At 57.6% G+C, this 23,792-nt stretch overlaps 2 protein-coding genes across 3 annotated transcripts in view; one reads left to right on the forward strand and one right to left on the reverse strand.

The window, feature by feature from the left end:
• The window catches only part of CHRM4 (cholinergic receptor, muscarinic 4), a 33,463-nt gene extending 17,097 nt beyond the window's left edge, over positions 1 to 16,366 (forward strand). The window contains exons 1-3 of one of the 2 annotated variants that reach the window (XM_014950353.1): positions 6,599 to 7,389; positions 12,808 to 12,849; positions 13,432 to 16,366. In XM_014950353.1, the coding sequence (XP_014805839.1) occupies positions 7,371 to 7,389; positions 12,808 to 12,849; positions 13,432 to 14,909 (1,539 nt within the window). In that variant the 5' untranslated portion in view covers positions 6,599 to 7,370 and the 3' untranslated portion in view covers positions 14,910 to 16,366. Of the gene's footprint in view, positions 1 to 6,598; positions 7,390 to 12,807; positions 12,850 to 13,431 lie in introns of those variants that run through there. The other variant, XM_014950354.1, reaches the window with a different exon arrangement.
• Positions 16,367 to 18,826: 2,460 nt separating this feature from the next.
• Positions 18,827 to 20,567, reverse strand: MDK (midkine (neurite growth-promoting factor 2)). The gene is made up of 4 exons (XM_014950355.1): positions 20,416 to 20,567; positions 20,155 to 20,316; positions 19,895 to 20,056; positions 18,827 to 19,508 (listed from the first exon to the last, which is right to left on the reverse strand). Exons 1-4 carry the CDS (start codon positions 20,492 to 20,494, stop codon positions 19,483 to 19,485), a joined length of 429 nt encoding a protein of 142 aa, XP_014805841.1. The 5' UTR covers positions 20,495 to 20,567; the 3' UTR covers positions 18,827 to 19,482.
• Between the last annotated feature and the right edge of the window lie 3,225 nt (positions 20,568 to 23,792).

The raw sequence follows: 23,792 nt of genomic DNA on the forward strand, positions 1-23,792 counted from the left end.
CAGGGTATCCCCGCGGCCCCCCCCCTCCCTGGAAAGCATGACTTGAGGGTGCATGGAGAGGGGGGGGGGTCGTCCCAGGAATGGGGGGGGGTCACTCTGCCAACTTTCCCGCACTCCCGTGTCCCTCCGGGAACCCCGGGAGTGCCCCGAGGGTCCAGACCCCCTTCCCCCCCCCGCATTGGTGGGATGTGTGGAGTCTTGAAGGGCTGCAGCCCCTTCCAGGGCACCGGGATGAGGTTCTGGCACCCCCTTTCCCTCCTCCCATCCAAACCAACACCACCACCACCCCCGGTATCCGTGGTCCAAGGCACCTCGGGTCCCTCAGACCACCTTAGAAGCTCACCCCATCAGCACCCTGCCACGGGGGGCAGGCACCCCCCACACCCCCCCAGCAGGGAACCCAGTGCGGGGGTTGTTTGCTCCCCCGGTGCCTCCTCTTGGAAGGAGATTCGTTTTTTGGGCAGGAAACTCCCTGCGTGCACGCTTTGCTTCCCTCTATATTCCAACAAGAGCAGCAGGGACAAGATCCCATCTCTCTTGGATACTTTATCCCCAACCGGGACAAAACCCCTCTGGCCCTTGTGGCCACCTCCCAGGGCATGACGAGGCAGAAGTCCCCCCACCTCCCTGCAGAGCCCTTTGCAGGGCTGGGCATTGCAAGGGGGACAGATCTTGCCCCCTCACTGCCTAGGTGTGGATCCCATCTGCCTTTAGACCTTGTTGGCCCCACTGATGATGACAGAGCTGCCCTGTTGCTCTCTGTGGCCCACTGTGGCCAAGAGTTGGGCAGCCCCACCCTTCTTTTCTCCCCCCCCCCAGAATGATGTTGGCTTCAATTAGGGGGACAGTTCTTGTCACCTTTTTAAATCAAAGCAGCGACGGGTTCTCTTCTGTCCTGCTTTAAACCCTTCTGACTATGCTGTGGCCACATTTTCTAGCTGGTCTTTGCAAAGACCAAGGCTGGGGAGATATTTTGCCACCTGAGGAACAGCTACCCGCCTTCTGTGCCCTGCTGGTGGCTGGCAAAGCTGGTGGGCTCTGCTTTTGGAGGCTCCTTGCTTTGTCACAGGTGCCTTAAGTGACCTCCGAGGGTGGCTTGGCTTCTCCTGCCACTTCTTGCGGGATGAGTAAAGGGGCTGGGAGGGCTGGTACCCACCCAGTGGGGTGGCTTGTCAACGCTGGCACTGTCTATCAAAATACTCAGATGCTGGGGTCCTAGAGCCCAGGCTTTCAGTGAAATACCACCACTGACAACGCTCACGTTGATATCACAGGCGACAGCAAGATGCTTTGTGCTGTCACCACTGCTGAGCATCACCTCATGCTTCCTAACACCTTGACTTTGGTGATCTGAGCACCTGCTGCTGCTCTCCAGCCTGGAGCTAGGTCCCCATGAAGCATCCCAACAAAGAGCAGGGCATTTGGCGGGGCTGGGGGGGACTTCACCCATACAGGGAGCCTCAGAAATAGCAACCCATCCCCAATCCACCCCTCATTCAGGGTGATGGCCAGCGGGCAGAGCCCCCGGGTGGGGATGGGAGCAGGTATCTGGGAGGGGCTGATGTCCCCATGCATGGCAGCCCCCGGTTCCTGCGGGATCCAAGCCAACGCGCCCTTGCTCAGAGCCAGCAGCAAGTTCCCAGGTCCCAGGAGTGACCCGATGAGTGGGCAGTGGGAATCTGGTGGGAGGAGGAGGAGGAGGAGGAGGAGGAAGGCTACCGGTAAAAGCAATTTGTTTATTCACATAAGGGGCATACCCCTCTCGGCGGGTCAGTCTGGTTTCTTTCATAGGAGAGAAATGAACCGAAATGATTAATTAACGCCGTGATCCAATTACTGGGAGTTTGCAGAAGGAGCATGGTTTTTCTCTTTAAACTGTCCCCATGAGGATCCTGTTGATAGCAGGTTTTGTCATGGCTGGGGTTTTGTTGGGTTTGGTTTTGGTTTTTGGTTGTTGCTGTTTTTTGTTTTTTTTTTTTTTAAATTGAACTGACAAACATCTCTATAGGAAAAAAAAAAAAAAGATAAAAACAGGGAATAAAACCAGTGAGACCACAATGAGTGGCTGACGCAGAGTTGTCCCTAGCACACCTTCTCTCCGGAGCCCTTCTCTGCCAGCCCTGCCCAGCAGAACCAAAAGAGGTGAAGAGGGTTGGGGAGAGCCCAGCTGAGGTGGCAAATGTGGCTCTGCAGAGAGGGTGATAGCGAGAGAAGGGGGGGAAATGGAGGCTGTTTGCAAGGGGCTGCTGCTTTCTGCGTGAGCACAGCTCCTCTCGCCGCATGCAGAGAGAGTTCCATGTGCTCAAGCTGACCCCTTCCCCTAAATCAGGGCTTGGATGGGCGCCTTCTGGAGAAGCAGGTGTTGTCCTTCAGTCTCTGCTCCGTCCGGCACAGGGTTATGCCCTCGTTGCTCTCCAGTAAGCCAAAGGAGAAGGTTTGATTTGCGTTTCAGCATCCATTCTGGGCTGGTTCTAAAAATGCGTATTTAAAGGACATGTGTTTTGGAGAGATGTGAGGGTGTGGGACCTGGCGCAGCCAAGAAATGGAAGTTTGGACCAGATTGTTCCCATCTTCTTCCCCTCCTGTCTTCATCGCTCTCCCAGCATCTCTCACTGACTGTTCCTGAGCCCACCTTAGCACCAGTGTCCATCAGGAGTGGGTCAGGCATCCGTGGTGGGGCTCAGAACCTGGGCCATGTTGAAGCATCTTTGAGACAGCACTTGGAGCCACACCAATGCAGTCCCTCTTCTGAGGGTAGGTAGAAAAACAGCTGCCAGGTTCTAGGAAAACTCACATGCTCCTCTGCTCAGGGTCCCAGCAGGCTGGAGGGTTGGGGTCTTAATGGGTGGCTGTTATCAACTCAGAGCCAAGTGGAGGAGCCCTGAGCATCCCTCAGGAGAGCACTGCCCACCCCAACATCCCTTTAACCCTCTGGGCACAGGAAAGGCTCTCTGCATCCAGGCCCTTGGATGTGCTGGGGTTGTCTTTTGCGCTATATTCAGATAAATTCATTCGGTGCAGCTTCGAGGGAGAATTAGGCATTTTCTGGCCAAATGAATGTGGGGCGAGTGCTCCCTGTGGGGGGTTGCCCCCTACGCCAGGATTTTACTGGCGCATAGGGTGAGGGTGTCTGGCCTGCAGGTTCTCCCCACCTTGATGTTTAGCAGCAGGGTTTTAGCAGCAGATGTGCAAACATCACTGCTCCCCCTCCCCAGCAGACACCCAGGTTGTCCCCCTCCCTGTATGCGTGTTGGCATCCATCCCACCTTCCCTGTGGATGGATGCAATGGCCCAGGATTGACTCTAGGCCAGGACGCCGTCACTTGACCTGGCTTCAGACCTTGAGTTCCCCACCACAGCGAGCACTGGCAAGCTGGGCTCTGCTGGAGATGTTCCCCATCCCAGTCCCTCGCGTGCCGGGCACAGCTGCTCACGCTTTTGCCCTGGGGCTGCTCCCAGGACCCTCTAGAGATGCCGGGAGGCTGCACCGCCTGGAGGAGAGACTCAAACAAAGGCTCGGTTTATACCTCGTAAGATGTAAGTTTGCTGAGAAAAATTAACTTCACCAGCCTGTCCAAGCCTCCACGCTCAGCAGCTGCAGGCACAGGGCTTTGACCCTCTGAAAAATCCCCCAAACCATTGCTGGAGGTCCTGCAAATCACAGCCGTAGGAGTGACATCGCCCCTCCTGTCTCTCTGCGACCCTGTCCCCATGGCCCCTGGTGTCCTTGTGCCCCACTCCGTGCATGAGGCAGCAGCAGAGGTGCCCAAGTGTCCTGTCCCCTTCGTGTCCCCCCCAGCCCTGCATGTGCTGGTGCAGAGGACCCGCAACCCAACCCAGGCGCCGTTTCCGTGACTCAGAAAGGGCTGGAGAGGGATGTGGGGGGGGGGAATTACAGGGCTGTTTGCTTGTCTTCAAGAGCCTTGCAGAGGAGTTTCATCCTAGGTCAGCTGGCGCAGGAAGAGCAGCAGCTGGGAAGTTTGTCCTTTAAAGGCAGGACTCGGTGTAAACCCTGGAGCTCCTGGGACGCAGCGGGCTCAGCCAGAGCGATCACAGAATCACAGAATCTTCTAGGTTGGAAGGGACCTTAACGATCATCTTGTCCAACCGTCAACCTGACTTTGACAAGAATAGACACCCACACAACAAACAAGAAGCATCACCATCACTAAACCATACCTCCCAGCACTACATCAACCTGTCTTTTGAACACCTCCAGGGATGGTGCCTCAACCACCTCCCTGGGCAGCCCATTCCAATGGCTGAGAACCCTTTCAGTGAAAAAATTTTTTCCTAATATCCAGCCTGAACCTGGATTGATGTGGTACGGAGCTAGTGAGGCTAGCTCTGCTCCTCTGGCCGAGAAAGCCAGGGGGAGAAGCAGCCCTTCTGCTACAACTGCTGTTAAATCTAATATATTTCATGGTGCCTTGCAGGTTGTAGCAGCAGCATGGCTTTGGGGGGCTGGCACCAAGTGCCTCCACTGGCGGATGGGGCTGAGGTCTCACCCACAGGTTTAAGGCTTGCGGCAGAGCTGGTTTATGTTGGCCAGTTAAGGGGTTAATGTCTTCAGGCTCCTTAAGCAGGGTGAGATTGGTTGGTCTGTGGGAAACTCAGACCTCCAGTTGTGCAACGCCGAGGCCTGAAAACATCGCTCCGCAAACACCATGTCCCAGGCCCCGGCGGCCGCTCCGGGGTCACGGGGCAGCTCTCCAGAGGCAGGCACGGCGCCTCGCGCAGATCCCTCCTGCCTCCCAAGCCCTCCCCGGGTTGATGTTGTTTGGGTTCCCCCCCCGTCTTCCACCCCCACGGCCGTGGAGGGACAGGCATCCTTGTGGGATCTTTGCATGACTGAGAGGGCAAGGAACGTGCTCTGTATCTCCCCATCTCTAGTGCCTTGGGGGTAGATTGGATCCCTGCTCTGCTGGCTGGTGTGTGTGTGTGTCCCATTTAAAGCCAAAAAAGTGCATGCATGTGTGCGGAGAAGGGTGGAGAGCAATGACACCCTACTGGCATCAGGAGTGAGTAACCTGGGTTTGGGTCTGCCTTTCTGCAGCCCTTAGGAGGAACATCTAGCACAGTCATCTCCAGGCTGCTGCAGAGCTCAGATCACCCACCATGGCCCATAAGTGAGGTCCAGCTCTTGAAACCTTCTGCCACCATGTGTGGTCACAGGCAGTGAGGTGGCTAAAACCCCTGCCCAGTGCTGCCCGTGGCATTAGTGTCAGGCCGTGACAGGCTGAGGACCACCATCCTGTGGTGGGAGCGGTGACTCCTGGGCAGAGCTGGGCTGCCCAAGCACAAAAGCTGCAGCCCATGAAGGTTTCCAGCCTCAGCACATCTCCTGCTCTGCCTGGCCGGGAGCTGGTGGGACCCTCCAGGGAAGAGAGACCTTCTGAGGTTCCTAGCTCTCGGAAGAGTTTCTTAGGGCTCTTCTGTGGGGGAGATAGGTAATCCCTCCCTGCAGCCTGAAGCTATTCCCACCTCTTTCCTCTCCATCCCTCCCCTCCTCTGTTGTCACCATGTTTCCCACCCGCTCTCCTCCCCTGGCCCCGACATTTCTCGTGCTGCCCATCCATGCCCTAGGCTCCCCTTCCCACCTTCTCCTGCAGCTCCCATTCTTCACTCTGTCCCCTTGCTCAGGTGTCACCTCCAATGCGAAACCCTCTGGCAGGTCTTGTGGCCAAGTCTAATTAATTTTCAGCTTCCTTTTTCATTTGCACCCCAAAGATTCCTCTCTCCTCTCCGTCCCTGGGACTAGGGATCTCCTCTGTCACATCCACACCCATCCAGCGGGGTCCTTGCTCCTGCCTGATTTTCTGCCCTTGGCTCAGGGCATCAGCTCTCTTTTCTCTCACCCCTGGCTCAGCTGGCTTGTTTATCCTCTCGAAGTCCTGCAGAGCCTCGCCCTGCTCCATAGGGCCGAGGAGCTTTGGCTCACATTGCCCACTCTTTAAAATTTTAGATGGACACCTTGGTGTTTTCTCTCTGCGGTGCCTCAGCTCTGGGAGGAGTTGCTTATTGAGATTTATGCTGCTTCCACCTCATCCCCGGCCAACACCACATCCTTTATGCGGTGATATCAGGTTCAGGTGTCGGATCTGGATATCAGATCTTTATGATTAGATCTCAGGAAGAAATCCTTTACTCTGAGGGTGGTTGGATCTGGATATCAGATCTTTATTATTAGATATCAGGAAAAAATCCTTTACTCTGACGGTGGTGAGACTGTGGAACAGGTTGCCCAGAGAAGCTGTGGCTGCCCCATCCCTGGAGGGGCTCAAGGCCAGGCTGGATGGGGCTTGGAGCAACCTGGTCTGGTGGGAGGTGTCCCTGCCCAGGGCAGGGGGTTGGAACTGGATGATCTTTAAGGTTCCTTCCAACCCGAACCATTCTATGATCCTTGATTGCCTGAGCTCTATCCTCACCCCATGGCCCATGAGGACCCGAGGGAGGGGGCAAAGAGGGTGGGTGCAAGGTGCTATGGCTCTCTGCGTGGGGGCCAGCACCCACCTTGCCCGTTGCCTGAAATGTATCCTCACCCCATGGCTCATGAGGACCTGAGGGAGGGGGCAAAGAGGGTGAGTACAAGGTGCTATGGCTCTCTGCGTGGGGGCCAGCACCCACCTTGCCCAGTGCCAGCCCTGGCTCCTGGGGAGAGTGGAGTAGGCTGGCACCCTGGGTGGGTGGTGAGGACCTGGTGTGAGCGACCACAGCTGTACGGGGCCGTGGCAGGGTGAGGGGGCTTCCCTGCAAAGGGCTTCTCCAAAGAGGGGCTGAGTCCATCCCCCTTGCTGTCCCCAGGCAAGACCCGTCCTTGTCCCTGGTGCAGGGAGAGCTGCTCTTCTAAGCAACCAAATCCAGGGTCTTGCAACTCTCTGCCCTCCATCCCCCCTCTCCCTCCTCCAGTGCCATCTCTCCATCCCGGCCACTAACCTCTCCCTGGGGACAGCCCAGCTAATCCAGGCAGCCACTTGTCGCCATAAATCCTCTGGTGTCCTCACCCTCCTTCCCCTCTCTGCCCCTCTGAGCCCAAAAGCCCTTCACCTGGCAGCAGGAGAAACCTGTGGCCGGGTTATTTGTGCTGCCTACAAACAGCTGGTTCCTATTAAGGCTTCAGCCCGGCGATAGGAAAGAACGTGAGCATCTCTCTGAGGCAGAGAGCATTAGTGCAGTAGAAGGCAGGAGACAAGCACAGCTCCAGCCCAGGCTCAGCTGAGAGCCCAGCACCTCCCTGCCATGGGCTGAGCTCTGCCACCAGCCCTTGGGGTGGCTGAGGCAGAGGAAGAGGACAGCTGTGAGCCTTCATCACCCCACCGTGATGTTACCTGCCCAGGAGCTGCTGGGGAAGCCGCCGGTGCCCCGGAGCCATGGGGTGGGCACAGTGGGGTAAGGCAGAGGTGGGCTTGCATGGTGTCTGCTGGCTGCACTTGCTGTTAGCTTTCCACCGACTGGGTGTTTTACTGGGCCTAATAATTGGGTGACAGGTGGTTAATTAATTGTCAGAGCGGCCAGCGTGCTGGAAGGTTAATTATAGGAGTGACTTTTAACTGCTCAAACCCACTTTCTTGCCAATTTGCTTCTTGCCTGGCAGTGCTGGGGGTGGGTGGTGGGTGGCCCCTTAGGAGATGTGTGTGAGATGGGGCACTTTAGGGATACGGGCAAGTACTGGGGGGGCAGCTTGGGCAGATGGGGGTGCAGCCATGCCAGCTGTGGGATGCTGGGGGCTACTTAGGTGGGTGGATTGTAAGCCATGGCTCTGACCTGCAAGCACCACCAGGGCACGGGTGTGCACTGCCTTGGAGAGGATGCCTTGGTTTTTGCTTTGAAACCCGGTGATGTTCACCTAGTTACAAGCAGCATCAGAGGCAGGGGAGGCTGCTGGTGGGAGCTCTTGGGTTGGGTGACTGCAGTGCTCCCTTCTGGCCCCGGACACAGGAATTTTTCACAATGTGATGGACGAATACGTGCCGAGTGTGGTGGTGGTGGGGGGGGTTTCCAGCCCCCTTGCCTCCCCCTGAAAGCTGGCAGCTCCCCTGCCAGCTCACTGCTTCTCTGGTGGCTCCAGGTGAAGCCATCAGAGACTCCCAGCTGGTGAGGATGGAGGAATTTACTTTGCCTCATCAGAACCAGTTGAACAGCAGAGGAAAAAAAGAGGAATAAATTATTCAAAGGAAAAATAAAAATGCCCAGATCAACCCCATACATTACTGGCAAGGAGCAATTCCTCTGGCATGATGGCTCAGGTCTCCTCTGGAGCAGGGTAAGGACTTCAGGGGCTCACTGACCCTTGCAATGCCAGAGGGGTGCCACCTTAATGCAGCAAAACCCATTGACCCCCTGTCTCCTTTCTGTTTTCCTGGTGGGTTTATTGCCTTCACAGCTGCCAATGCAGAGGCAGCCTGGCACCAGCCTGGCAGGGCCCTCCCCAACCATGCAAACCCAGGCTAATCCCCCCACCGGGCATGGATTCCCCCCTTGATGCCCTCCCCATATCTTGCATTTCGAATGTGCCTGTTCCTGGTACTTAGGGGTTCTGTTTTCACACTCTTTGAGGGGTGTGAATCTGTCGGCCAGAACAAACCCTCACTAGATGTAAACTGGTGCGGTGACTCAGGAACTAATTAATGGCTATTAGATAACGCAATTAGCACCACAAACTGTCACCCCACCCCGGCAGAGTGGCGCCCCTTCCCTTTCTCTCCCTGCTCACCCGGGCCAGCTGTGGCTGCCCAGCCCTGCGTCGCATCCGTGGTTTGGCATGATGGAACTGATCCCATCCAGATTTTCACCCTCTGGAGCTTTTAGGAAGGCCAAGACAAGCAGAGGGCTGGTGATGCTGGACCTGATGTGTGCCATCCCTTCCAGGATGTCCCTGGTCCAGCTTCCCTCCCTCCTGGAGTCAGGCAGTGCCCAGAGCCCAGCAGAGCTGGCAGCTGTGGTCACCCCATCCATCCCTGCCTGGGCTGGGAGGTCTCTTTGGCTTTGCTGTTCCTCCAGAGGGCTGATTGCACCCATGCAGAGCAAAATCCCATTTCCTCTGGGAGCAGCTAACACTTGGAAGCCTCTGAGAACGTAATGGTTTCTCTGATTCCTGTCCTGCCCCTGTGAACCTCTTCTTCCCCTGACTGGCGTGTGAGCGTGGGGCTTGGTTTCTGGTGGTGATGCTTGCTGGTGTGTTCAGCAGCCCTGCTCTTTCCTAGAGAACTCTCTTCAGGCCACACATGGACCAACCGTGACTCTGTCCCCACCTGCCCCTGCTCCCCAGACCCTGAGGATGAGGATGGGGGCTGGAACAGAGGCAGTGACAGAGTAGGGAGGGGGCATCTGGTGATGGTGTGAGGTTCAGGGGCCGTGGAAGGGCGGGAGGAGGCTGTGCACAACAGGGAACAGAGGCAGGGGACCCTGGAGCAGTAGGGCTGCTTGCTCCAGGAGCTCGAGGTGTCACCATCACATGGACATGTGTAAGACCAGCATCTCCTGCTGCCTTCTCTGCACTGGTGGGGAGGGTGGCCATCTCCTGCCACGCGGGGAGCCACGAGGAGGACAGGAGGGAGCAAGACCTTCCACCCCACGTGGGTTGAGTGCTCCATCACTAACTGTACCCGACAGAGCACCTGCCTCTAGCCAGTGTGGGCTTTTTGGGTATGGGATGACCATCTGCAGATGATGACAGGGCTTTCTCCTTTACTACCTGGCAGTGAGCTGCAAGGCACTTTGCAGGGGCTGACAGGCTGGGAAGGCTCACCAGAGTGGCACACAAGGTGTGCATCAAGGAAACAGCAGGAGCTTTCTCTTGTGGCCTTGGATGTCACCCTGTGACCAAGGAGGGGTGGGCAAGGACTGGCTTTGCTCTCCTGCTTTGGAACTGTCTCCTTGCCCAATGGTGGTGGCACCCATCATCTGAGGCAGCAGTGGGGATCCTGCTTTGCTGAGTGCTGCCTGAAAAAGGTAGACCTCACCTGAATGACAGCCTTCTCTGCTTGCATCTGCGTCTGTCCATGCCTCATCTCTGTGTCCATACCCTGCAAGATGCTGGGTGGGAAGGGAGAGGCATTTCCCTGCCTTGAGGACACACTTGCTGAGTGCTGCAAGGGCCATAGAAACCCTTAGACCAAAAGATGCCATCGGTGAGGAGCGGGAGGCTCCTAGTGGCTTCCATGGAGAGGAGAAAATCAGACATAAAATCACTGCCAGAAGTCTTAGGGAAGGAGGAGGCTGGTGATGGAGTTTGTAGCTGACTGGTGAGGGCAGGTCCAGGAGAGCACCTATTGAGAGCTACAGACAATGGCATGTGCAGGCCAACTGGTGTCACAGGTAGGGGCCTCAGCCCCAGGAGCCCTTCTGAGGTGGCCTCTGGGCTTTATGGAGGCTGCAGTGCTGGCATGGAGGCAGGGGGCAGAGGGGGATAGAGACAGGGAGGGTGATGTGGGAACGGGGGGGGCGTGAGGGGAAGAAATGCACTTCTGGGGGTCCCTGAGGAGAGAGAGAGAGCATGTGCAGGGAGAAAGGCCAACTGGTGTCGCAGGCAGGGACCTCAGCCCCAGGAGCCCTTTTGAGGTGGCCTCTGGGCTTTATGGAGGCTGTGGTGCTGGCATGGAGGCAGGGGGCAGAGGGGGATAGTCTTAGAGTGGTCCCTTGGTGTCTGGGAGCTTCCCATCATTGCAGGCAGTGATGGCAGCTGGTGTGAGAGTGGAGCTGGAGTCATGCCGTGGCCCCATCACACCCTCTCCCCAGCTCTCCCACATGCTCCTTCTCTCCTCAGGCACATCCTGGGGGTGCAGGCAGAGCTGGGGCTGCCTGTGGGCTGTGCCCCCCATCCAGACCCTCCCCACACAGCCCCAGGGTGTGCTCCACCCTACAGGCAGGATCTACGGCCGGTGCCTACACAGGCATGACACACAGCTTGGCCAGCTGCTCTGAGACCTGATGAATTCATAGCATCCTTGGCCTGCTCCCAGCTCCCATCATTGCAGGCAGTGATGGCAGCTGGTGTGAGAGTGGAGCTGGAGTCATGCCGTGGCCCCATCACACCCTCTCCCCAGCTCTCCCACATGCTCCTTCTCTCCTCAGGCACATCCTGGGGGTGCAGGCAGAGCTGGGGCTGCCTGTGGGCTGTGCCCCCCATCCAGACCCTCCCCACACAGCCCCAGGGTGTGCTCCACCCTACAGGCAGGATCTACGGCCGGGGCCTACACAGGCATGACACACAGCTTGGCCAGCTGCTCTGAGACCTGATGAATTCATAGCATCCTTGGCCTGCTCCCAGCTCAGGGAGGCAAAGGCAGCTCCATGCTGTCCCAGCGAGCTCAGAGAGGGTGTCTGGGGTAGAATAAAGAGACAGCAGGATGGAGAAAGCTGAAAATGGGGAAAGAATGGGGGTGATAGGCTGGGGCATGGCAGAAGATTGCTAAGGAGGGTGAGCGGTGTACACTTCTTCTGTCTCGTACATCTGTGTTGTAGGTATCTCCACACCCTTGACCATTTTCCTTCCCCCTCCTGCCTTCAAAGGGGAGATGGCTTTATTTTCACCCTTCAGTGAAGGCTCCTTTTCAAAACACCCATCCTTGACCCCCGGGGCTGTGGTTGCCTCTGTCTCAGCACACCAGTTTCCAGCATCACCTCTGGGTGGCATCCAAAGACACGCCAGTGTCCTCCTTCCTCCTTCATTTCTCCTGAGCCCAGCAAGCGGTTTTTCGGAGCGGGACCAGCTGGAGTCTTCTTGCTTTGGGTGGGCAACTGAGAACACGAGCCTCTGTCAAGGCTGATAATTAATTAAACGCCCTTAGGAGAGGCTGCCGGTTCATGAACTACGGGGAAAATACGAAACCCTCGTTTTAGTGGACACAAAGGAGAGGTTTGTTTTCAAGATTTTCTTCCTGGAAGAGCTGGGGTAGATGTCTGCTTGATTGCTAGCTTGTCTGATGGGTTTGATTAGCTGTTACAAGAATGACAGCTAAATCTCCCCATCTTACCAAAGCGAGGAATTTTAAACTCATTTCAATTGTACTGCCACCAACTCCCCGAACCGCCACGATTATACATTTCCAAGTCATTTTATACACGTGTCACCTCTTCTTGCATCCCTGGCTGGGTGCCCAGGAAGGATGGCAGCAGAAATCACTTTTTTCCTCTCCCTTGATGCCATCCCTCGTGCCTGGAGCTCGGTGCAAAGCTGGACCCGGGTGGTGGTGGAGAGGCAGGTCTGATGGGAAGCTCCTCTGCCCATCCTGCCTCACCCAGCGCCTTTGCTTCTCCTTCCCCTTCCAGGAAATTCTCCGTCATCCCAACACATCAATTTTGGTTCGTTGACTTATTTTTTTTTTTTTTTTCTAAGGTCCATTCTCCTCTCACTGTGGGGGGGGGTTAACCACAGGCATCTGGGTTTGGATGATGGCAGTCTTTCTGTCCGTGATTTTTGCTGCCTTTCATAAATAATTCCACGGAGCAGGCTGAGATGGCTGGCTTCATCCCCTACGTCTCCACAGCTGGTGTGGCTGCAGCTGCAGTGTGATGTGGGGTTGGGAGAAGGGGACAGCATTTCCCAGCATCGCTGGCTGGTGGCACTCATACGGTCCCTTCCCTATCCCGTGCCTGTCGGGGCTGGGCTATGAACCAGGCCAAGACAAATTACTGGGTTTCATCCTTCTTTGGATTGTCTGCAGCCATCTCCGAGCGTGTCGCCCCTTTGGCAACGCCACCTCAGTTGGAAAGGTTGGTGCTGCCCCTCAGGGAGATGTTTGTGGGACTTGCATGAACTCCTCGGGGCTGGAGCGGTAGCGTAACTTGCTGTTTTTCCCATCCCAGATTTCATCTTCCAGAAGGAGCTGTTTGCTGCCAGAGACACGGGTGAGCTGTGAGAGCCATGACAGGGGCTTTGGGGAGCACTCTGCCTTTGGGTAACCCCTCCATCCCTCGGGGAGGTGTTCCCTGTCTCTCCTCCATTGCTAAATGGGGGACACAAGAGGTGCCTTTAAAGAGGTCCTGGGGTGAAGGCTGCAATGGCAGGAGACTTTTGAGCCCTAGACAAGAGCAGCGCTGGCCTGGGAAGCTGAGAAGGCAGGAAATGCTGCCTATGGTGGGTCTGGGCAGCCTTCAGCCAGTGCCTGCTCCTCTTCCTCAGGGCTGTGCCATGGGGTGCTGCAGGGCTCAGCCTGCACGCAGGGACACGTTGCTTCTGCAGGTCCTCGGTGTGGGTGGGTGCTACAGGAGAACACCTAAGGGGTGCTCCTCACCCTCCCCTGTTGTAGCCGTGGGGTCCTCATGCTCCTTTTGGGAAAGGGCTGGGCAGCAGGAGTGGGAGGTGGGAAGGGAGGGAGAGCGAGGAGAAGCGATGCCATGAAGCTACAGCAGCTCACGGCTGCGGTGCTGTGGCTGGAGGTGCCAGTAGGTGTAATATTCTCCTGTTTGTGTCCCCCCCTTCCTTTGCAGACCCCATGCACAACCTCTCTACTCAGCCCTGGCAGGCGAAGATGGCAAACCTGACCTATGACAACTTCACCCTGGGCAACCGCTCCGAGGTGACCATCCAGCCTCCCACCAACTACAAGACGGTGGAGCTGGTTTTCATCGCCACGGTCACCGGCTCGCTCAGCCTGGTCACCGTGGTGGGGAACATCCTGGTGATGCTGTCCATCAAGGTGAACCGCCAGCTCCAGACTGTCAACAACTACTTCCTCTTCAGCCTGGCCTGTGCAGACCTCATCATCGGAGTCTTCTCCATGAACCTCTACACAGTCTACATCATCAAAGGCTACTGGCCGCTGGGGGCCGTGGTGTGCGACCTGTGGTTGGCCCTGGACTATGTGGTGAGCAATGCCTCTGTCATGAACTTACTCATCATCAGCTTTGACCGGTATTTCTGTGTCACCAAGCCGCTGACATACCCGGCCAGGAGGACCACCAAGATGGCGGGGCTAATGATCGCGGCTGCGTGGATATTGTCCTTCATTCTCTGGGCCCCTGCCATCTTGTTCTGGCAGTTCATTGTGGGCAAGAGGACAGTCCCTGAGAGGGAGTGCTACATCCAATTCCTCTCCAACCCAGCGGTGACCTTCGGCACGGCCATCGCTGCTTTCTACCTGCCCGTAGTCATCATGACGGTGCTGTACATCCACATCTCCCTGGCCAGCAGGAGCAGGGTGAGGAGACACAAGCCTGAAAGCAGGAAAGAGAGGAAAGGCAAGTCCATCAGCTTCTTCAAGGGCCCCGTGGTCAAACAGAACAACAATAACTCCCCCAAGAGAGCGGTGGAGGTGAAGGAGGAGGTGAGGAATGGGAAAGTGGATGACCAGCCCTCAGCACAGACAGAGGCCACTGGCCATCAGGAGGAGAAGGAGACCTCCAACGAGTCCAGCACGGTCAGCATGACCCAGACCACAAAAGACAAGCCCACAGCAGAAATCTTGCCAGCAGGGCAAGGACAGAGCCCGTCCCACCCCCGGGTGAACCCGACTTCCAAGTGGTCCAAGATCAAGATTGTCACCAAGCAGAGTGGGACCGAATGCGTCACCGCCATTGAGATCGTCCCGGCTAAGGCAGGAGGCTCTGAGCACAACTCCCTGGCCAACAGTCGCCCAGTCAACGTTGCCAGGAAGTTTGCCAGCATCGCCAGGAGCCAAGTACGGAAGAAGCGCCAGATGGCAGCCCGGGAGAAGAAAGTCACCCGCACCATTTTTGCTATCCTGCTAGCCTTCATACTCACATGGACTCCATACAACGTGATGGTCCTCATTAACACCTTCTGTGAGACCTGCGTACCCGACACGGTGTGGTCCATCGGCTACTGGCTCTGTTACGTCAACAGCACCATCAACCCGGCCTGCTATGCCCTCTGCAATGCCACTTTCAAGAAAACCTTCAAGCACCTTCTCATGTGCCAGTACAGGAACATTGGCACAGCCAGATAAGCTGGCACTCAGGGACCACTTCAGCAACGTTACGGAAGCCCTTCCCTTTGCCGAGGAGGTGGGGTGTGTCCTCTGCTCCCCACTCACAACAGTGCAGACTGTGCAGTGATTGCAGGTGATGCCCTTCATCCAATGCTGACAAAGGTCCAAGGCACCCCTGAGCTGCAGCTCCTTCCAGTCACCCTGGGACCTGGGGACTAGCTTGGGGAGCCAGTGGGAAAGTCGGAGGTAAGAGGAGGAGATGTGGTCACCAGGAGCCTTTCCCAGCTCCCTGCTCTCGAGAGGCTGGCCCAATGTTTGCCCTAGGACTGAATGCCTCGTCTCCCCCATGACTGACTGTCTCCAGGGCATCAGAGCTTGTCTGCTGGATGCTGGATGCTTTCAATAGACACTTAAACCATTCATTACCCCAAAAAATGAAAAGAAACCAGGGCCAAATATTTGCCAGCCCTCTTGGACCAGGCTGGCTTGGGGCGTACTCATTGGGAGTCCTGCTGGCCCAGCCAGGCAGTCGAGATGGCACCCCAGCAGATGTGGCAAGCTCCTTTCTTTCCCTTCAGAGACACCATTGGACATCCTCATCCATGGACCAGGAGGAGAAATTTTTCCTTGGGCTTTGTCTATGCTCTCCCCTTCCTGCCCTCGGCCAGCAATTGGCTGGACGCACAGACAGACCAACCAAGCATCTCCCTCCTGGGTGAGGAGGATGAAACCCAGCCACCTCCTCCAAAGATGGAAACTAAAACTGTGAAGAAAAGCAAGTGGTGTGGTGCAGGACTTCTCTCCATGGCATGGGGGAACGTGGCCCCTGAGAAGTGGGCAGCAGCAACAGGGAAAATAACTGGCTTTGGGAGGGATGGGAGGAGCTGGGTGGTCTCAGAGGGGGTCGGGAAGAGGGTCTGCGATGTGGCATGGGTGCCCTGTGTCTCATCTGAGCCCTGAGTAGGTCCCCGTGGCCGGTGTAGGGAGGCCTGGTGCACGGATCCGGAGGTAGGAGAGGATGGTGGTGGCCCCCCCAGCCCCGCTCGTGCCCTGGGAGGTCCAGGGGAGGCCGAAGGAGCTGGCTGCTGAGCTTTGTAAATGGATATAACCCTGTCGTCGGTGTTGTGGTGGAGCCCTCAGCATGCAGGCTTCAGCCAGCATCTCCAGCCCCCCTCCCAGCCCCCCTGTGTGCGCAGCCCAGACCATCCCAGGGCTCCTCCTCAGCTTCTCCCAAAGTCGGGTCACCACAAATCTTGTGGGCACAGCCAGGTGCAGCCAAGGGACAGGATGGGGCTGTGCTGGCACTGGCAACCGCCGCATCTGTACGTCCTTCCTGTCCCCACACCAGGGTGATGATGTGCAACCTGGAGAAAGAGTCCCCAGGTGGGGACCTCCCATCTCCACTGCCTTTAGGATAATTCACATCGTGGTGCCCAAGATGTCCGGCGGGCTTTTGTTTGGTTTTTATTTTTGTTTTTTTTTTTTTTTTTTTTTTTTTTTTTTTTTTTATATATGTATTAAAGAGCTGCTATTACTTCATTGTCTTTCTTCCTCCTCCCAGGCAGTTTCAATATTATATGTAGCACAGCTACAGCTATGGCCTGTGTTTTATGGAGAAATTCACCTATAAGCTATATAAGTTGACACACTGATCCATAGGCATTTGAGACACTGTCCCTCCCTCCGACAGCGAAGGGGGGCAGCCCAAAGCACTGCCAAGAAGAGGCTGTGGGGTCTGACCCACATGCCTTCTCCTCCAACCGTGCGTGGTGGTACCAAGGCCACCACACAGTGACCGCACTGCTGGTCCCTTTGGTGTCCTCAAAGCTGAGGGCTTGCTGGGCTTTCCAGCCCAGCAGCACCATGTGAAGACAACAGCTGGGTTTGGAGGTTTGTTTTTTTTACAAAGATTTTTATTGGAAAAGAAAACAAACCCCATTTTCCAAAAGAAGTGAGAGCTCCCACCCACCACCAGCGTTGGTGGGCTGAAGGCAGAGGGGCTTCAGCAAGGACACACGGCTAGAAATGATGGAGGAGAGGGGACGCCGTGGTTCCTGGGGCTGGTGGCTTTGTTTTTCCCCAGCTGCTGCAGGATACTCCTGGATGCTGGAGGAAGCCCCCTGAGCTGAGAGCAGTCCTCACCTGAGTAAGGGGCATTCAACACCCAGCCCTCCCCTCCAGGTGGAGGTGCAGGGAGGCTCCCAGGCTCACCAAAGGATGTGCCAAAGGCAACTCGTTTGTGCTGGAGGGTGGAAATATGTGTGTTCCCCTCCCAGCTCTCCAGGTGCATCTCAGTGAACCCCAACATCAGCCATGAGTAGGATCCACCAGCAGAGATGGCGGGATGGGCAGCAGCCCCTCCTGCCCTGCTCTCGAGAGGCTGGCCCAATGTTTGCCCTAGGACTGAATGCCTCGTCTCCCCCATGACTGACTGTCTCCAGGGCATCAGAGCTTGTCTGCTGGATGCTGGATGCTTTCAATAGACACTTAAACCATTCATTACCCCAAAAAATGAAAAGAAACCAGGGCCAAATATTTGCCAGCCCTCTTGGACCAGGCTGGCTTGGGGCGTACTCATTGGGAGTCCTGCTGGCCCAGCCAGGCAGTCGAGATGGCACCCCAGCAGATGTGGCAAGCTCCTTTCTTTCCCTTCAGAGACACCATTGGACATCCTCATCCATGGACCAGGAGGAGAAATTTTTCCTTGGGCTTTGTCTATGCTCTCCCCTTCCTGCCCTCGGCCAGCAATTGGCTGGACGCACAGACAGACCAACCAAGCATCTCCCTCCTGGGTGAGGAGGATGAAACCCAGCCACCTCCTCCAAAGATGGAAACTAAAACTGTGAAGAAAAGCAAGTGGTGTGGTGCAGGACTTCTCTCCATGGCATGGGGGAACGTGGCCCCTGAGAAGTGGGCAGCAGCAACAGGGAAAATAACTGGCTTTGGGAGGGATGGGAGGAGCTGGGTGGTCTCAGAGGGGGTCGGGAAGAGGGTCTGCGATGTGGCATGGGTGCCCTGTGTCTCATCTGAGCCCTGAGTAGGTCCCCGTGGCCGGTGTAGGGAGGCCTGGTGCACGGATCCGGAGGTAGGAGAGGATGGTGGTGGCCCCCCCAGCCCCGCTCGTGCCCTGGGAGGTCCAGGGGAGGCCGAAGGAGCTGGCTGCTGAGCTTTGTAAATGGATATAACCCTGTCGTCGGTGTTGTGGTGGAGCCCTCAGCATGCAGGCTTCAGCCAGCATCTCCAGCCCCCCTCCCAGCCCCCCTGTGTGCGCAGCCCAGACCATCCCAGGGCTCCTCCTCAGCTTCTCCCAAAGTCGGGTCACCACAAATCTTGTGGGCACAGCCAGGTGCAGCCAAGGGACAGGATGGGGCTGTGCTGGCACTGGCAACCGCCGCATCTGTACGTCCTTCCTGTCCCCACACCAGGGTGATGATGTGCAACCTGGAGAAAGAGTCCCCAGGTGGGGACCTCCCATCTCCACTGCCTTTAGGATAATTCACATCGTGGTGCCCAAGATGTCCGGCGGGCTTTTGTTTGGTTTTTATTTTTGTTTTTTTTTTTTTTTTTTTAAACTGTTATGACAGCCCAACCCACCCTGAGACAAATAAAGACCTCGGACCAGAAACCAACCTCCGCCATGGCATGAGGAGTGAATGAGTCGTCACCCCATCACTCCCCACCGGTGACATTCCCTGCAGTGTTGTGGGTGGCAGCCCAACCTGTCCCTCCGACAGCGAAGGGGGGCAGCCCAAAGCACTGCCAAGAAGAGGCTGTGGGGTCTGACCCACATGCCTTCTCCTCCAACCGTGCGTGGTGGTACCAAGGCCACCACACAGTGACCGCACTGCTGGTCCCTTTGGTGTCCTCAAAGCTGAGGGCTTGCTGGGCTTTCCAGCCCAGCAGCACCATGTGAAGACAACAGCTGGGTTTGGAGGTTTGTTTTTTTTACAAAGATTTTTATTGGAAAAGAAAACAAACCCCATTTTCCAAAAGAAGTGAGAGCTCCCACCCACCACCAGCGTTGGTGGGCTGAAGGCAGAGGGGCTTCAGCAAGGACACACGGCTAGAAATGATGGAGGAGAGGGGACGCCGTGGTTCCTGGGGCTGGTGGCTTTGTTTTTCCCCAGCTGCTGCAGGATACTCCTGGATGCTGGAGGAAGCCCCCTGAGCTGAGAGCAGTCCTCACCTGAGTAAGGGGCATTCAACACCCAGCCCTCCCCTCCAGGTGGAGGTGCAGGGAGGCTCCCAGGCTCACCAAAGGATGTGCCAAAGGCAACTCGTTTGTGCTGGAGGGTGGAAATATGTGTGTTCCCATCCTACCTCTCCAGGCGCATCTCAGTGAACCCCAACATCAGCCATGAGTAGGATCCACCAGCAGAGATGGCGGGATGGGCAGCAGCCCCTCCTGAGGGGTGGGTGGGTTAGCTCTCTACAACACTAGCAATTAAAACAAGGCATCTCAGTGAAAGAAGAGGTCATGGAAAGGAAGAAGGAGAGGAGGAGGAAGACTGGAGTGCAGGCTGGCTGCAGCTGGGCTTCCAGCCCTGTGGGCGCCATGTCAAGGGGCCGACGTGGACGTTGGCTTCCCACTCTAGTCCTTCCCTTTGCCCTTCTTTGCTGCATCCAAGAAAAACAAATTATAAGAGTTAGTGTGTCCACCAACAGTTCACCGACCCTTCCCAGGTGCTGCCATGGCAGAAATGTAGCCAGCATGGCCAGCTGAGCATCTCCCCACCCATGCCAGTGAGGAAAGAGGGAAGTCCCTGTCCCACCAAAGCTGGCAGTGACTTGGGAAGGGGGGACACCAGGGTTTTTCCTGGTGGCACCTGCATCCCACCCAGCCAGCAGCTGGATTTTGAGGCTGTCACATGTGCTGACACAGAGGGAAGAGCATCCTACGTGATCCCCCACACCACAAAGGGTGAAGGTAACCCCCCCAACCAAGACCCCCTGCCTGGGGTCCCAGCAGGACCCTTTAGGGGATGGGAGCAGCGGGGACTGACCTTTGGACTTCGACTTGATCTTGGAAGAGCAGGGCTTGGTCACATAGACGATCTCCTCACACTGGGCATTGTACAGGGCTTTCTTCAGGATGCCGGAGCGAGTCTTCACACCCGTCTGAGGGCTACACCCCCCCCAGCTCTCAAATTTGTACTTGCAGTCGGCTGGAAGAGAGGGGATAAGGTGTCAGAGCCCAGAATGACCCGGCGCGACCACCAGCCCCAGCCATCCGGCCCAGGGTGGTCCCCAGCCACCCCCTCACCTCCAAACTTCTTCTTCCAGTTGCAGGGGATCTTGCACTTGAGCTTCTTACTCTCGTCTTTGCAAGTTCCCTCGCGGTACCCCAGGCCGCAGTCCTTGCTGTTGGGGACGCAGGGTCCCCAGCGCCAGTCCTCGCACTCAGAGCCATCCTTCTTGGCCTTCTCTGCAAGGGAAGGGGGTGTGGGTGCTCGCTGTGGGGGCACGGGACCACATCCTGTGCTGCCACCGGGCACCAGGCCCCCTGCCCCAGGTTGCTCCTCACCTTTCTTGTTCTTGCCAGCCTCGGCGGTGGCAGCCAGCAGGACCAGCGCCAGGAGGAGGAGGAAGGCCCGGATCTGCATCCTTCCTGGGGAGGAGGGAGAGGCTGAGGCAGGCGAGGTGTTGGGGCCACCATGCAGGTGGCAAGGAGGGGGCACGGTGAGCGAGACAACAGCTACCTCCATCACACGCGTGCACCTGTGTGTGTGCATGGGCATCTACTCCACCATGCCCTGCTCATTGCCACCCATTAGGGTATTAATTGCAACGGGAAGGTTAATTGCACATCTCAGTAACTGCCTCCCATCCCTGCAGCCCCTCATTGCACTGTCTGTGGCCGAAATGCTCCCCGTGGGGACCCCTGCACCCCACACAGCAGCTGGGAAAGGACCTTTGGTTGGGTCTGCCCCTGGAAAGCCAAGTAGCCCCCTCCTGCACGCTGGCAGCGGGGGGTCCTGCTCCCCGGAGCCCTTACCCTGCTGTATTTCTCCATGGCTCCTTTATCCAGGCCCCAGCAGGCTGCCACCCCACACCAAAGAGCCCCAGGGCCAGGGGAGCCCAGCTGCCATGGTACCCTCCTCCGGCTCCGGAGGAATCCGGGGAGGGGGGTGGGAAAGAAAAAAAGCCCAGCAAAACCAAACCCACTGCCATGAGGGGTCTGAGAGCTAAAGCAGTGGATTAAATACCAAAAAAAAAAGCAAAAAAAAAAAAAGCTAAGAGCCCCCACAGCGTGGGAGAGATGGAGCAGGAGAGCTGCGCCCGCTGTTGGCACCATGGCCACCAGCACAGTGCCAAGGGTGGTGGTGGTGGTGGGGGAATGTGCACACGTGTGTGCACCTGGGCCCCCACAGCGTGGGAGTTTGTGGGAGAGATGGAGCGGGAGAGCTGCGCCCGCTGCTGGCACCACGGCCACCAGCACTGTGCCAAGGGGGGTGGTGGTGGTGGGGGGAATGTGCACACGTGTGTGCACCTGGGAGCAGGTTGGGGACGAGGGTGCACACACACGAGGGTGCACACACACGAGGGGGCAGCTCCTAGGACCCCGTCCATCCCCCCCCTCCTCCTGCTCCAACCCGGTGGCCTTGGGCCAGGTGATGGCTCCCCTCTGGCTGCTACCATGAGCATGGGGGGCTGAGCTCCTGCCCCCCAGCAAGTCTGGTGGCCCCCATCTCTGCTTCCCCAAAGCCTTTTAGGATGACACCCATATCTGCCTGGCAGCAGCCAGCCAGCAAATACATCCTGCCTGCCCCAGCTCCAGGATGGACTTGGTGGGACGGGGCTGTTAGAGATCAGGATCCACCGTGTGCCCCAAGGGACATCAGTGGAGGGAAGAGCCTGAGGTCAGCGCTTGGTCCCTGCCCCCCAGCTCCCCGGGGCAGCCGGCCGGAGAGAGCAGCTCCCTGCATTATTCAGGCTCCAGTGCACTCACCTTTCATGCGTCCGCCGCTGCGAAGCCGCGACCGGCTTCGCTCTGCATTGAACTGTCAGAGGGAATTACACAGCCCAGCTGGCTGAAGGCACAGCCCGGGGTGGGGGGGGTGGGGGGGCGAGAGCTGCCTTCCCCCTCGCCCAGCCTGGCTGAGAGCCATCCTGCCCAGCACGGCGCAGCTCAGACCTGCTCCCACCCTTCAAAGGGGGCAAGAGCTCTGCCCGGATGGGCCGGTTGCAGATGGCAAGGCTGGGGGCTGAGCTGAGTTATGGGCACTCCTCACCCACTTTCTGCAGGAGCTTGGGTAGGGGCAGCATCCCCATCTTGGTTTCAGGTGCTGCTCTGTGAACTTCTTCCATCCTCTGCTGAGGAGCACTTCCCTCTGCTCCTCCCAGCCCAGCTCCTCTGAGTGTCCCAGGGCAGACAGCCCCAGCTGCCCTGCTCACCCCTCCATGGACACCCTCTGCCCCCACCGTGTGTCCATGTGTACACAGGGATGTGGGGAGGGGAGATGTCTCCAAGGGGAAGCCCAGCTCACAGCCCCAGGGACTCCTGGATCTGCTCCCAGGATCTGCCCGGCACATCGTGCCCCCGAGGCAAAGGTCTGCAGGGACCCTCAGCCACAGCTTGTCCTAAAGCATTCATCAGGGAAACGCTTTAGGATGAGCTTTTCATAAATAAGGGAAAGAGAGAGAACAGTTTTCCAATTAATTTTCCAAAACAGCCTGATCCCTTCTCTGCCAGTCAAACAGGAGCCGTTCCGGGGGTCAGGCTGCCAGTGCCTTCAGGCGTGTTGGCAGTGCCCAGCTCCTCCAGCGTCCTGCAGGGCCCTGGCTCCTCTCCTGCTCGGATCCCAGCTGGATCTCACACCCTCTCGGGCTCTCCCAGGAACGGGCTGCAGGAGCGGAGCAGCCTGGAGCCTGGATACAGCACGGTAGTCCTCATTTCCCCTCCCGTAGCTGCCCTGGGTTTGAACAACCTAAGATCAGCTCTATGAAAAATAAAATAAAATAAAATAAAATAAAATTAAAATAAAAATCACCTGGTGATACTGAAGCAGAGCCCAAATACCCACTACTGCACCCATCTCCGGATGCTGCCCACGGGCAGGCAGTGCCACCAGCAAGTGCTTCTCCTGTGATGGCCCACGCCATCCTCCCCAGCTCCTGTCCCCCTTGGTGCCACCCCGACGCTCTCCTGGTCCCCCTCTTCCAGCAGTGGGACCCCATGGGACTCCCTTGGCATCTGGCTCCAGCAGAGGTGGGCACAGGATTAGGGGAGCCCGGTGATGGGGGAGCCCATGGCTTGGGGCACCCACTGTCCCACCAGCAGGGATCTTCCTGCTGCCAGGAGAGGGGAGACTGAGCTTTTCCCCCTCAGCCAAGGCAGGGAGCAGGGGGCACTTGGGGGGGAGCGGAGCCCAGGGGGCCTCACCCTCCCCTCGCAGCGAGGAGAAGGTGCTATGGGGGGGGGGAAAGGGTTGCTTTAAGTTCTGCCTGGGCACTGTGGGGCAGAGAGGGGGGCTTCCTCTGCTCCCTCCCCAGGGCAGCCCCTTCCCCACATCCCTTCCCTCGCCCCCCGGGGGAGAGGCAGCTCCCCGGGCTCCGGCCGGAGCATCATCTCCCACCGCCGGATCCCTCCCCGAACTGGTGTGGGGTGCCCCCCAAGGAGGAAAGGAGGGGGGAGAAAGGTGGGGGGGGCCGGCTAAGACCCTGACCCACCGCCCCAACCCCTGCATGCTCTCCAGGAGCCCCTCCAAAACTCTTTCCTCCCGCACCTCCAGGCACTTCCCCGGCTCCCCACACCTGGGGGGCTGCCACCGCCGGGCCCCCTGCCCCAGCCGCCCTTCCCGCAGCTCCTCCACCCCAAAAAGCCCACTGGGGTGTGTGTGTGTGGGGGGAAGCCCTCAGCCTGAATTACCACCCCAAGGGAGTCGAGGCGGGGGTTGGGGG

Source organism: Calidris pugnax, unplaced genomic scaffold, assembly GCF_001431845.1.
Source record: "Calidris pugnax isolate Ruff unplaced genomic scaffold, ASM143184v1 scaffold68, whole genome shotgun sequence".
NCBI lineage: Eukaryota > Metazoa > Chordata > Aves > Charadriiformes > Scolopacidae > Calidris > Calidris pugnax.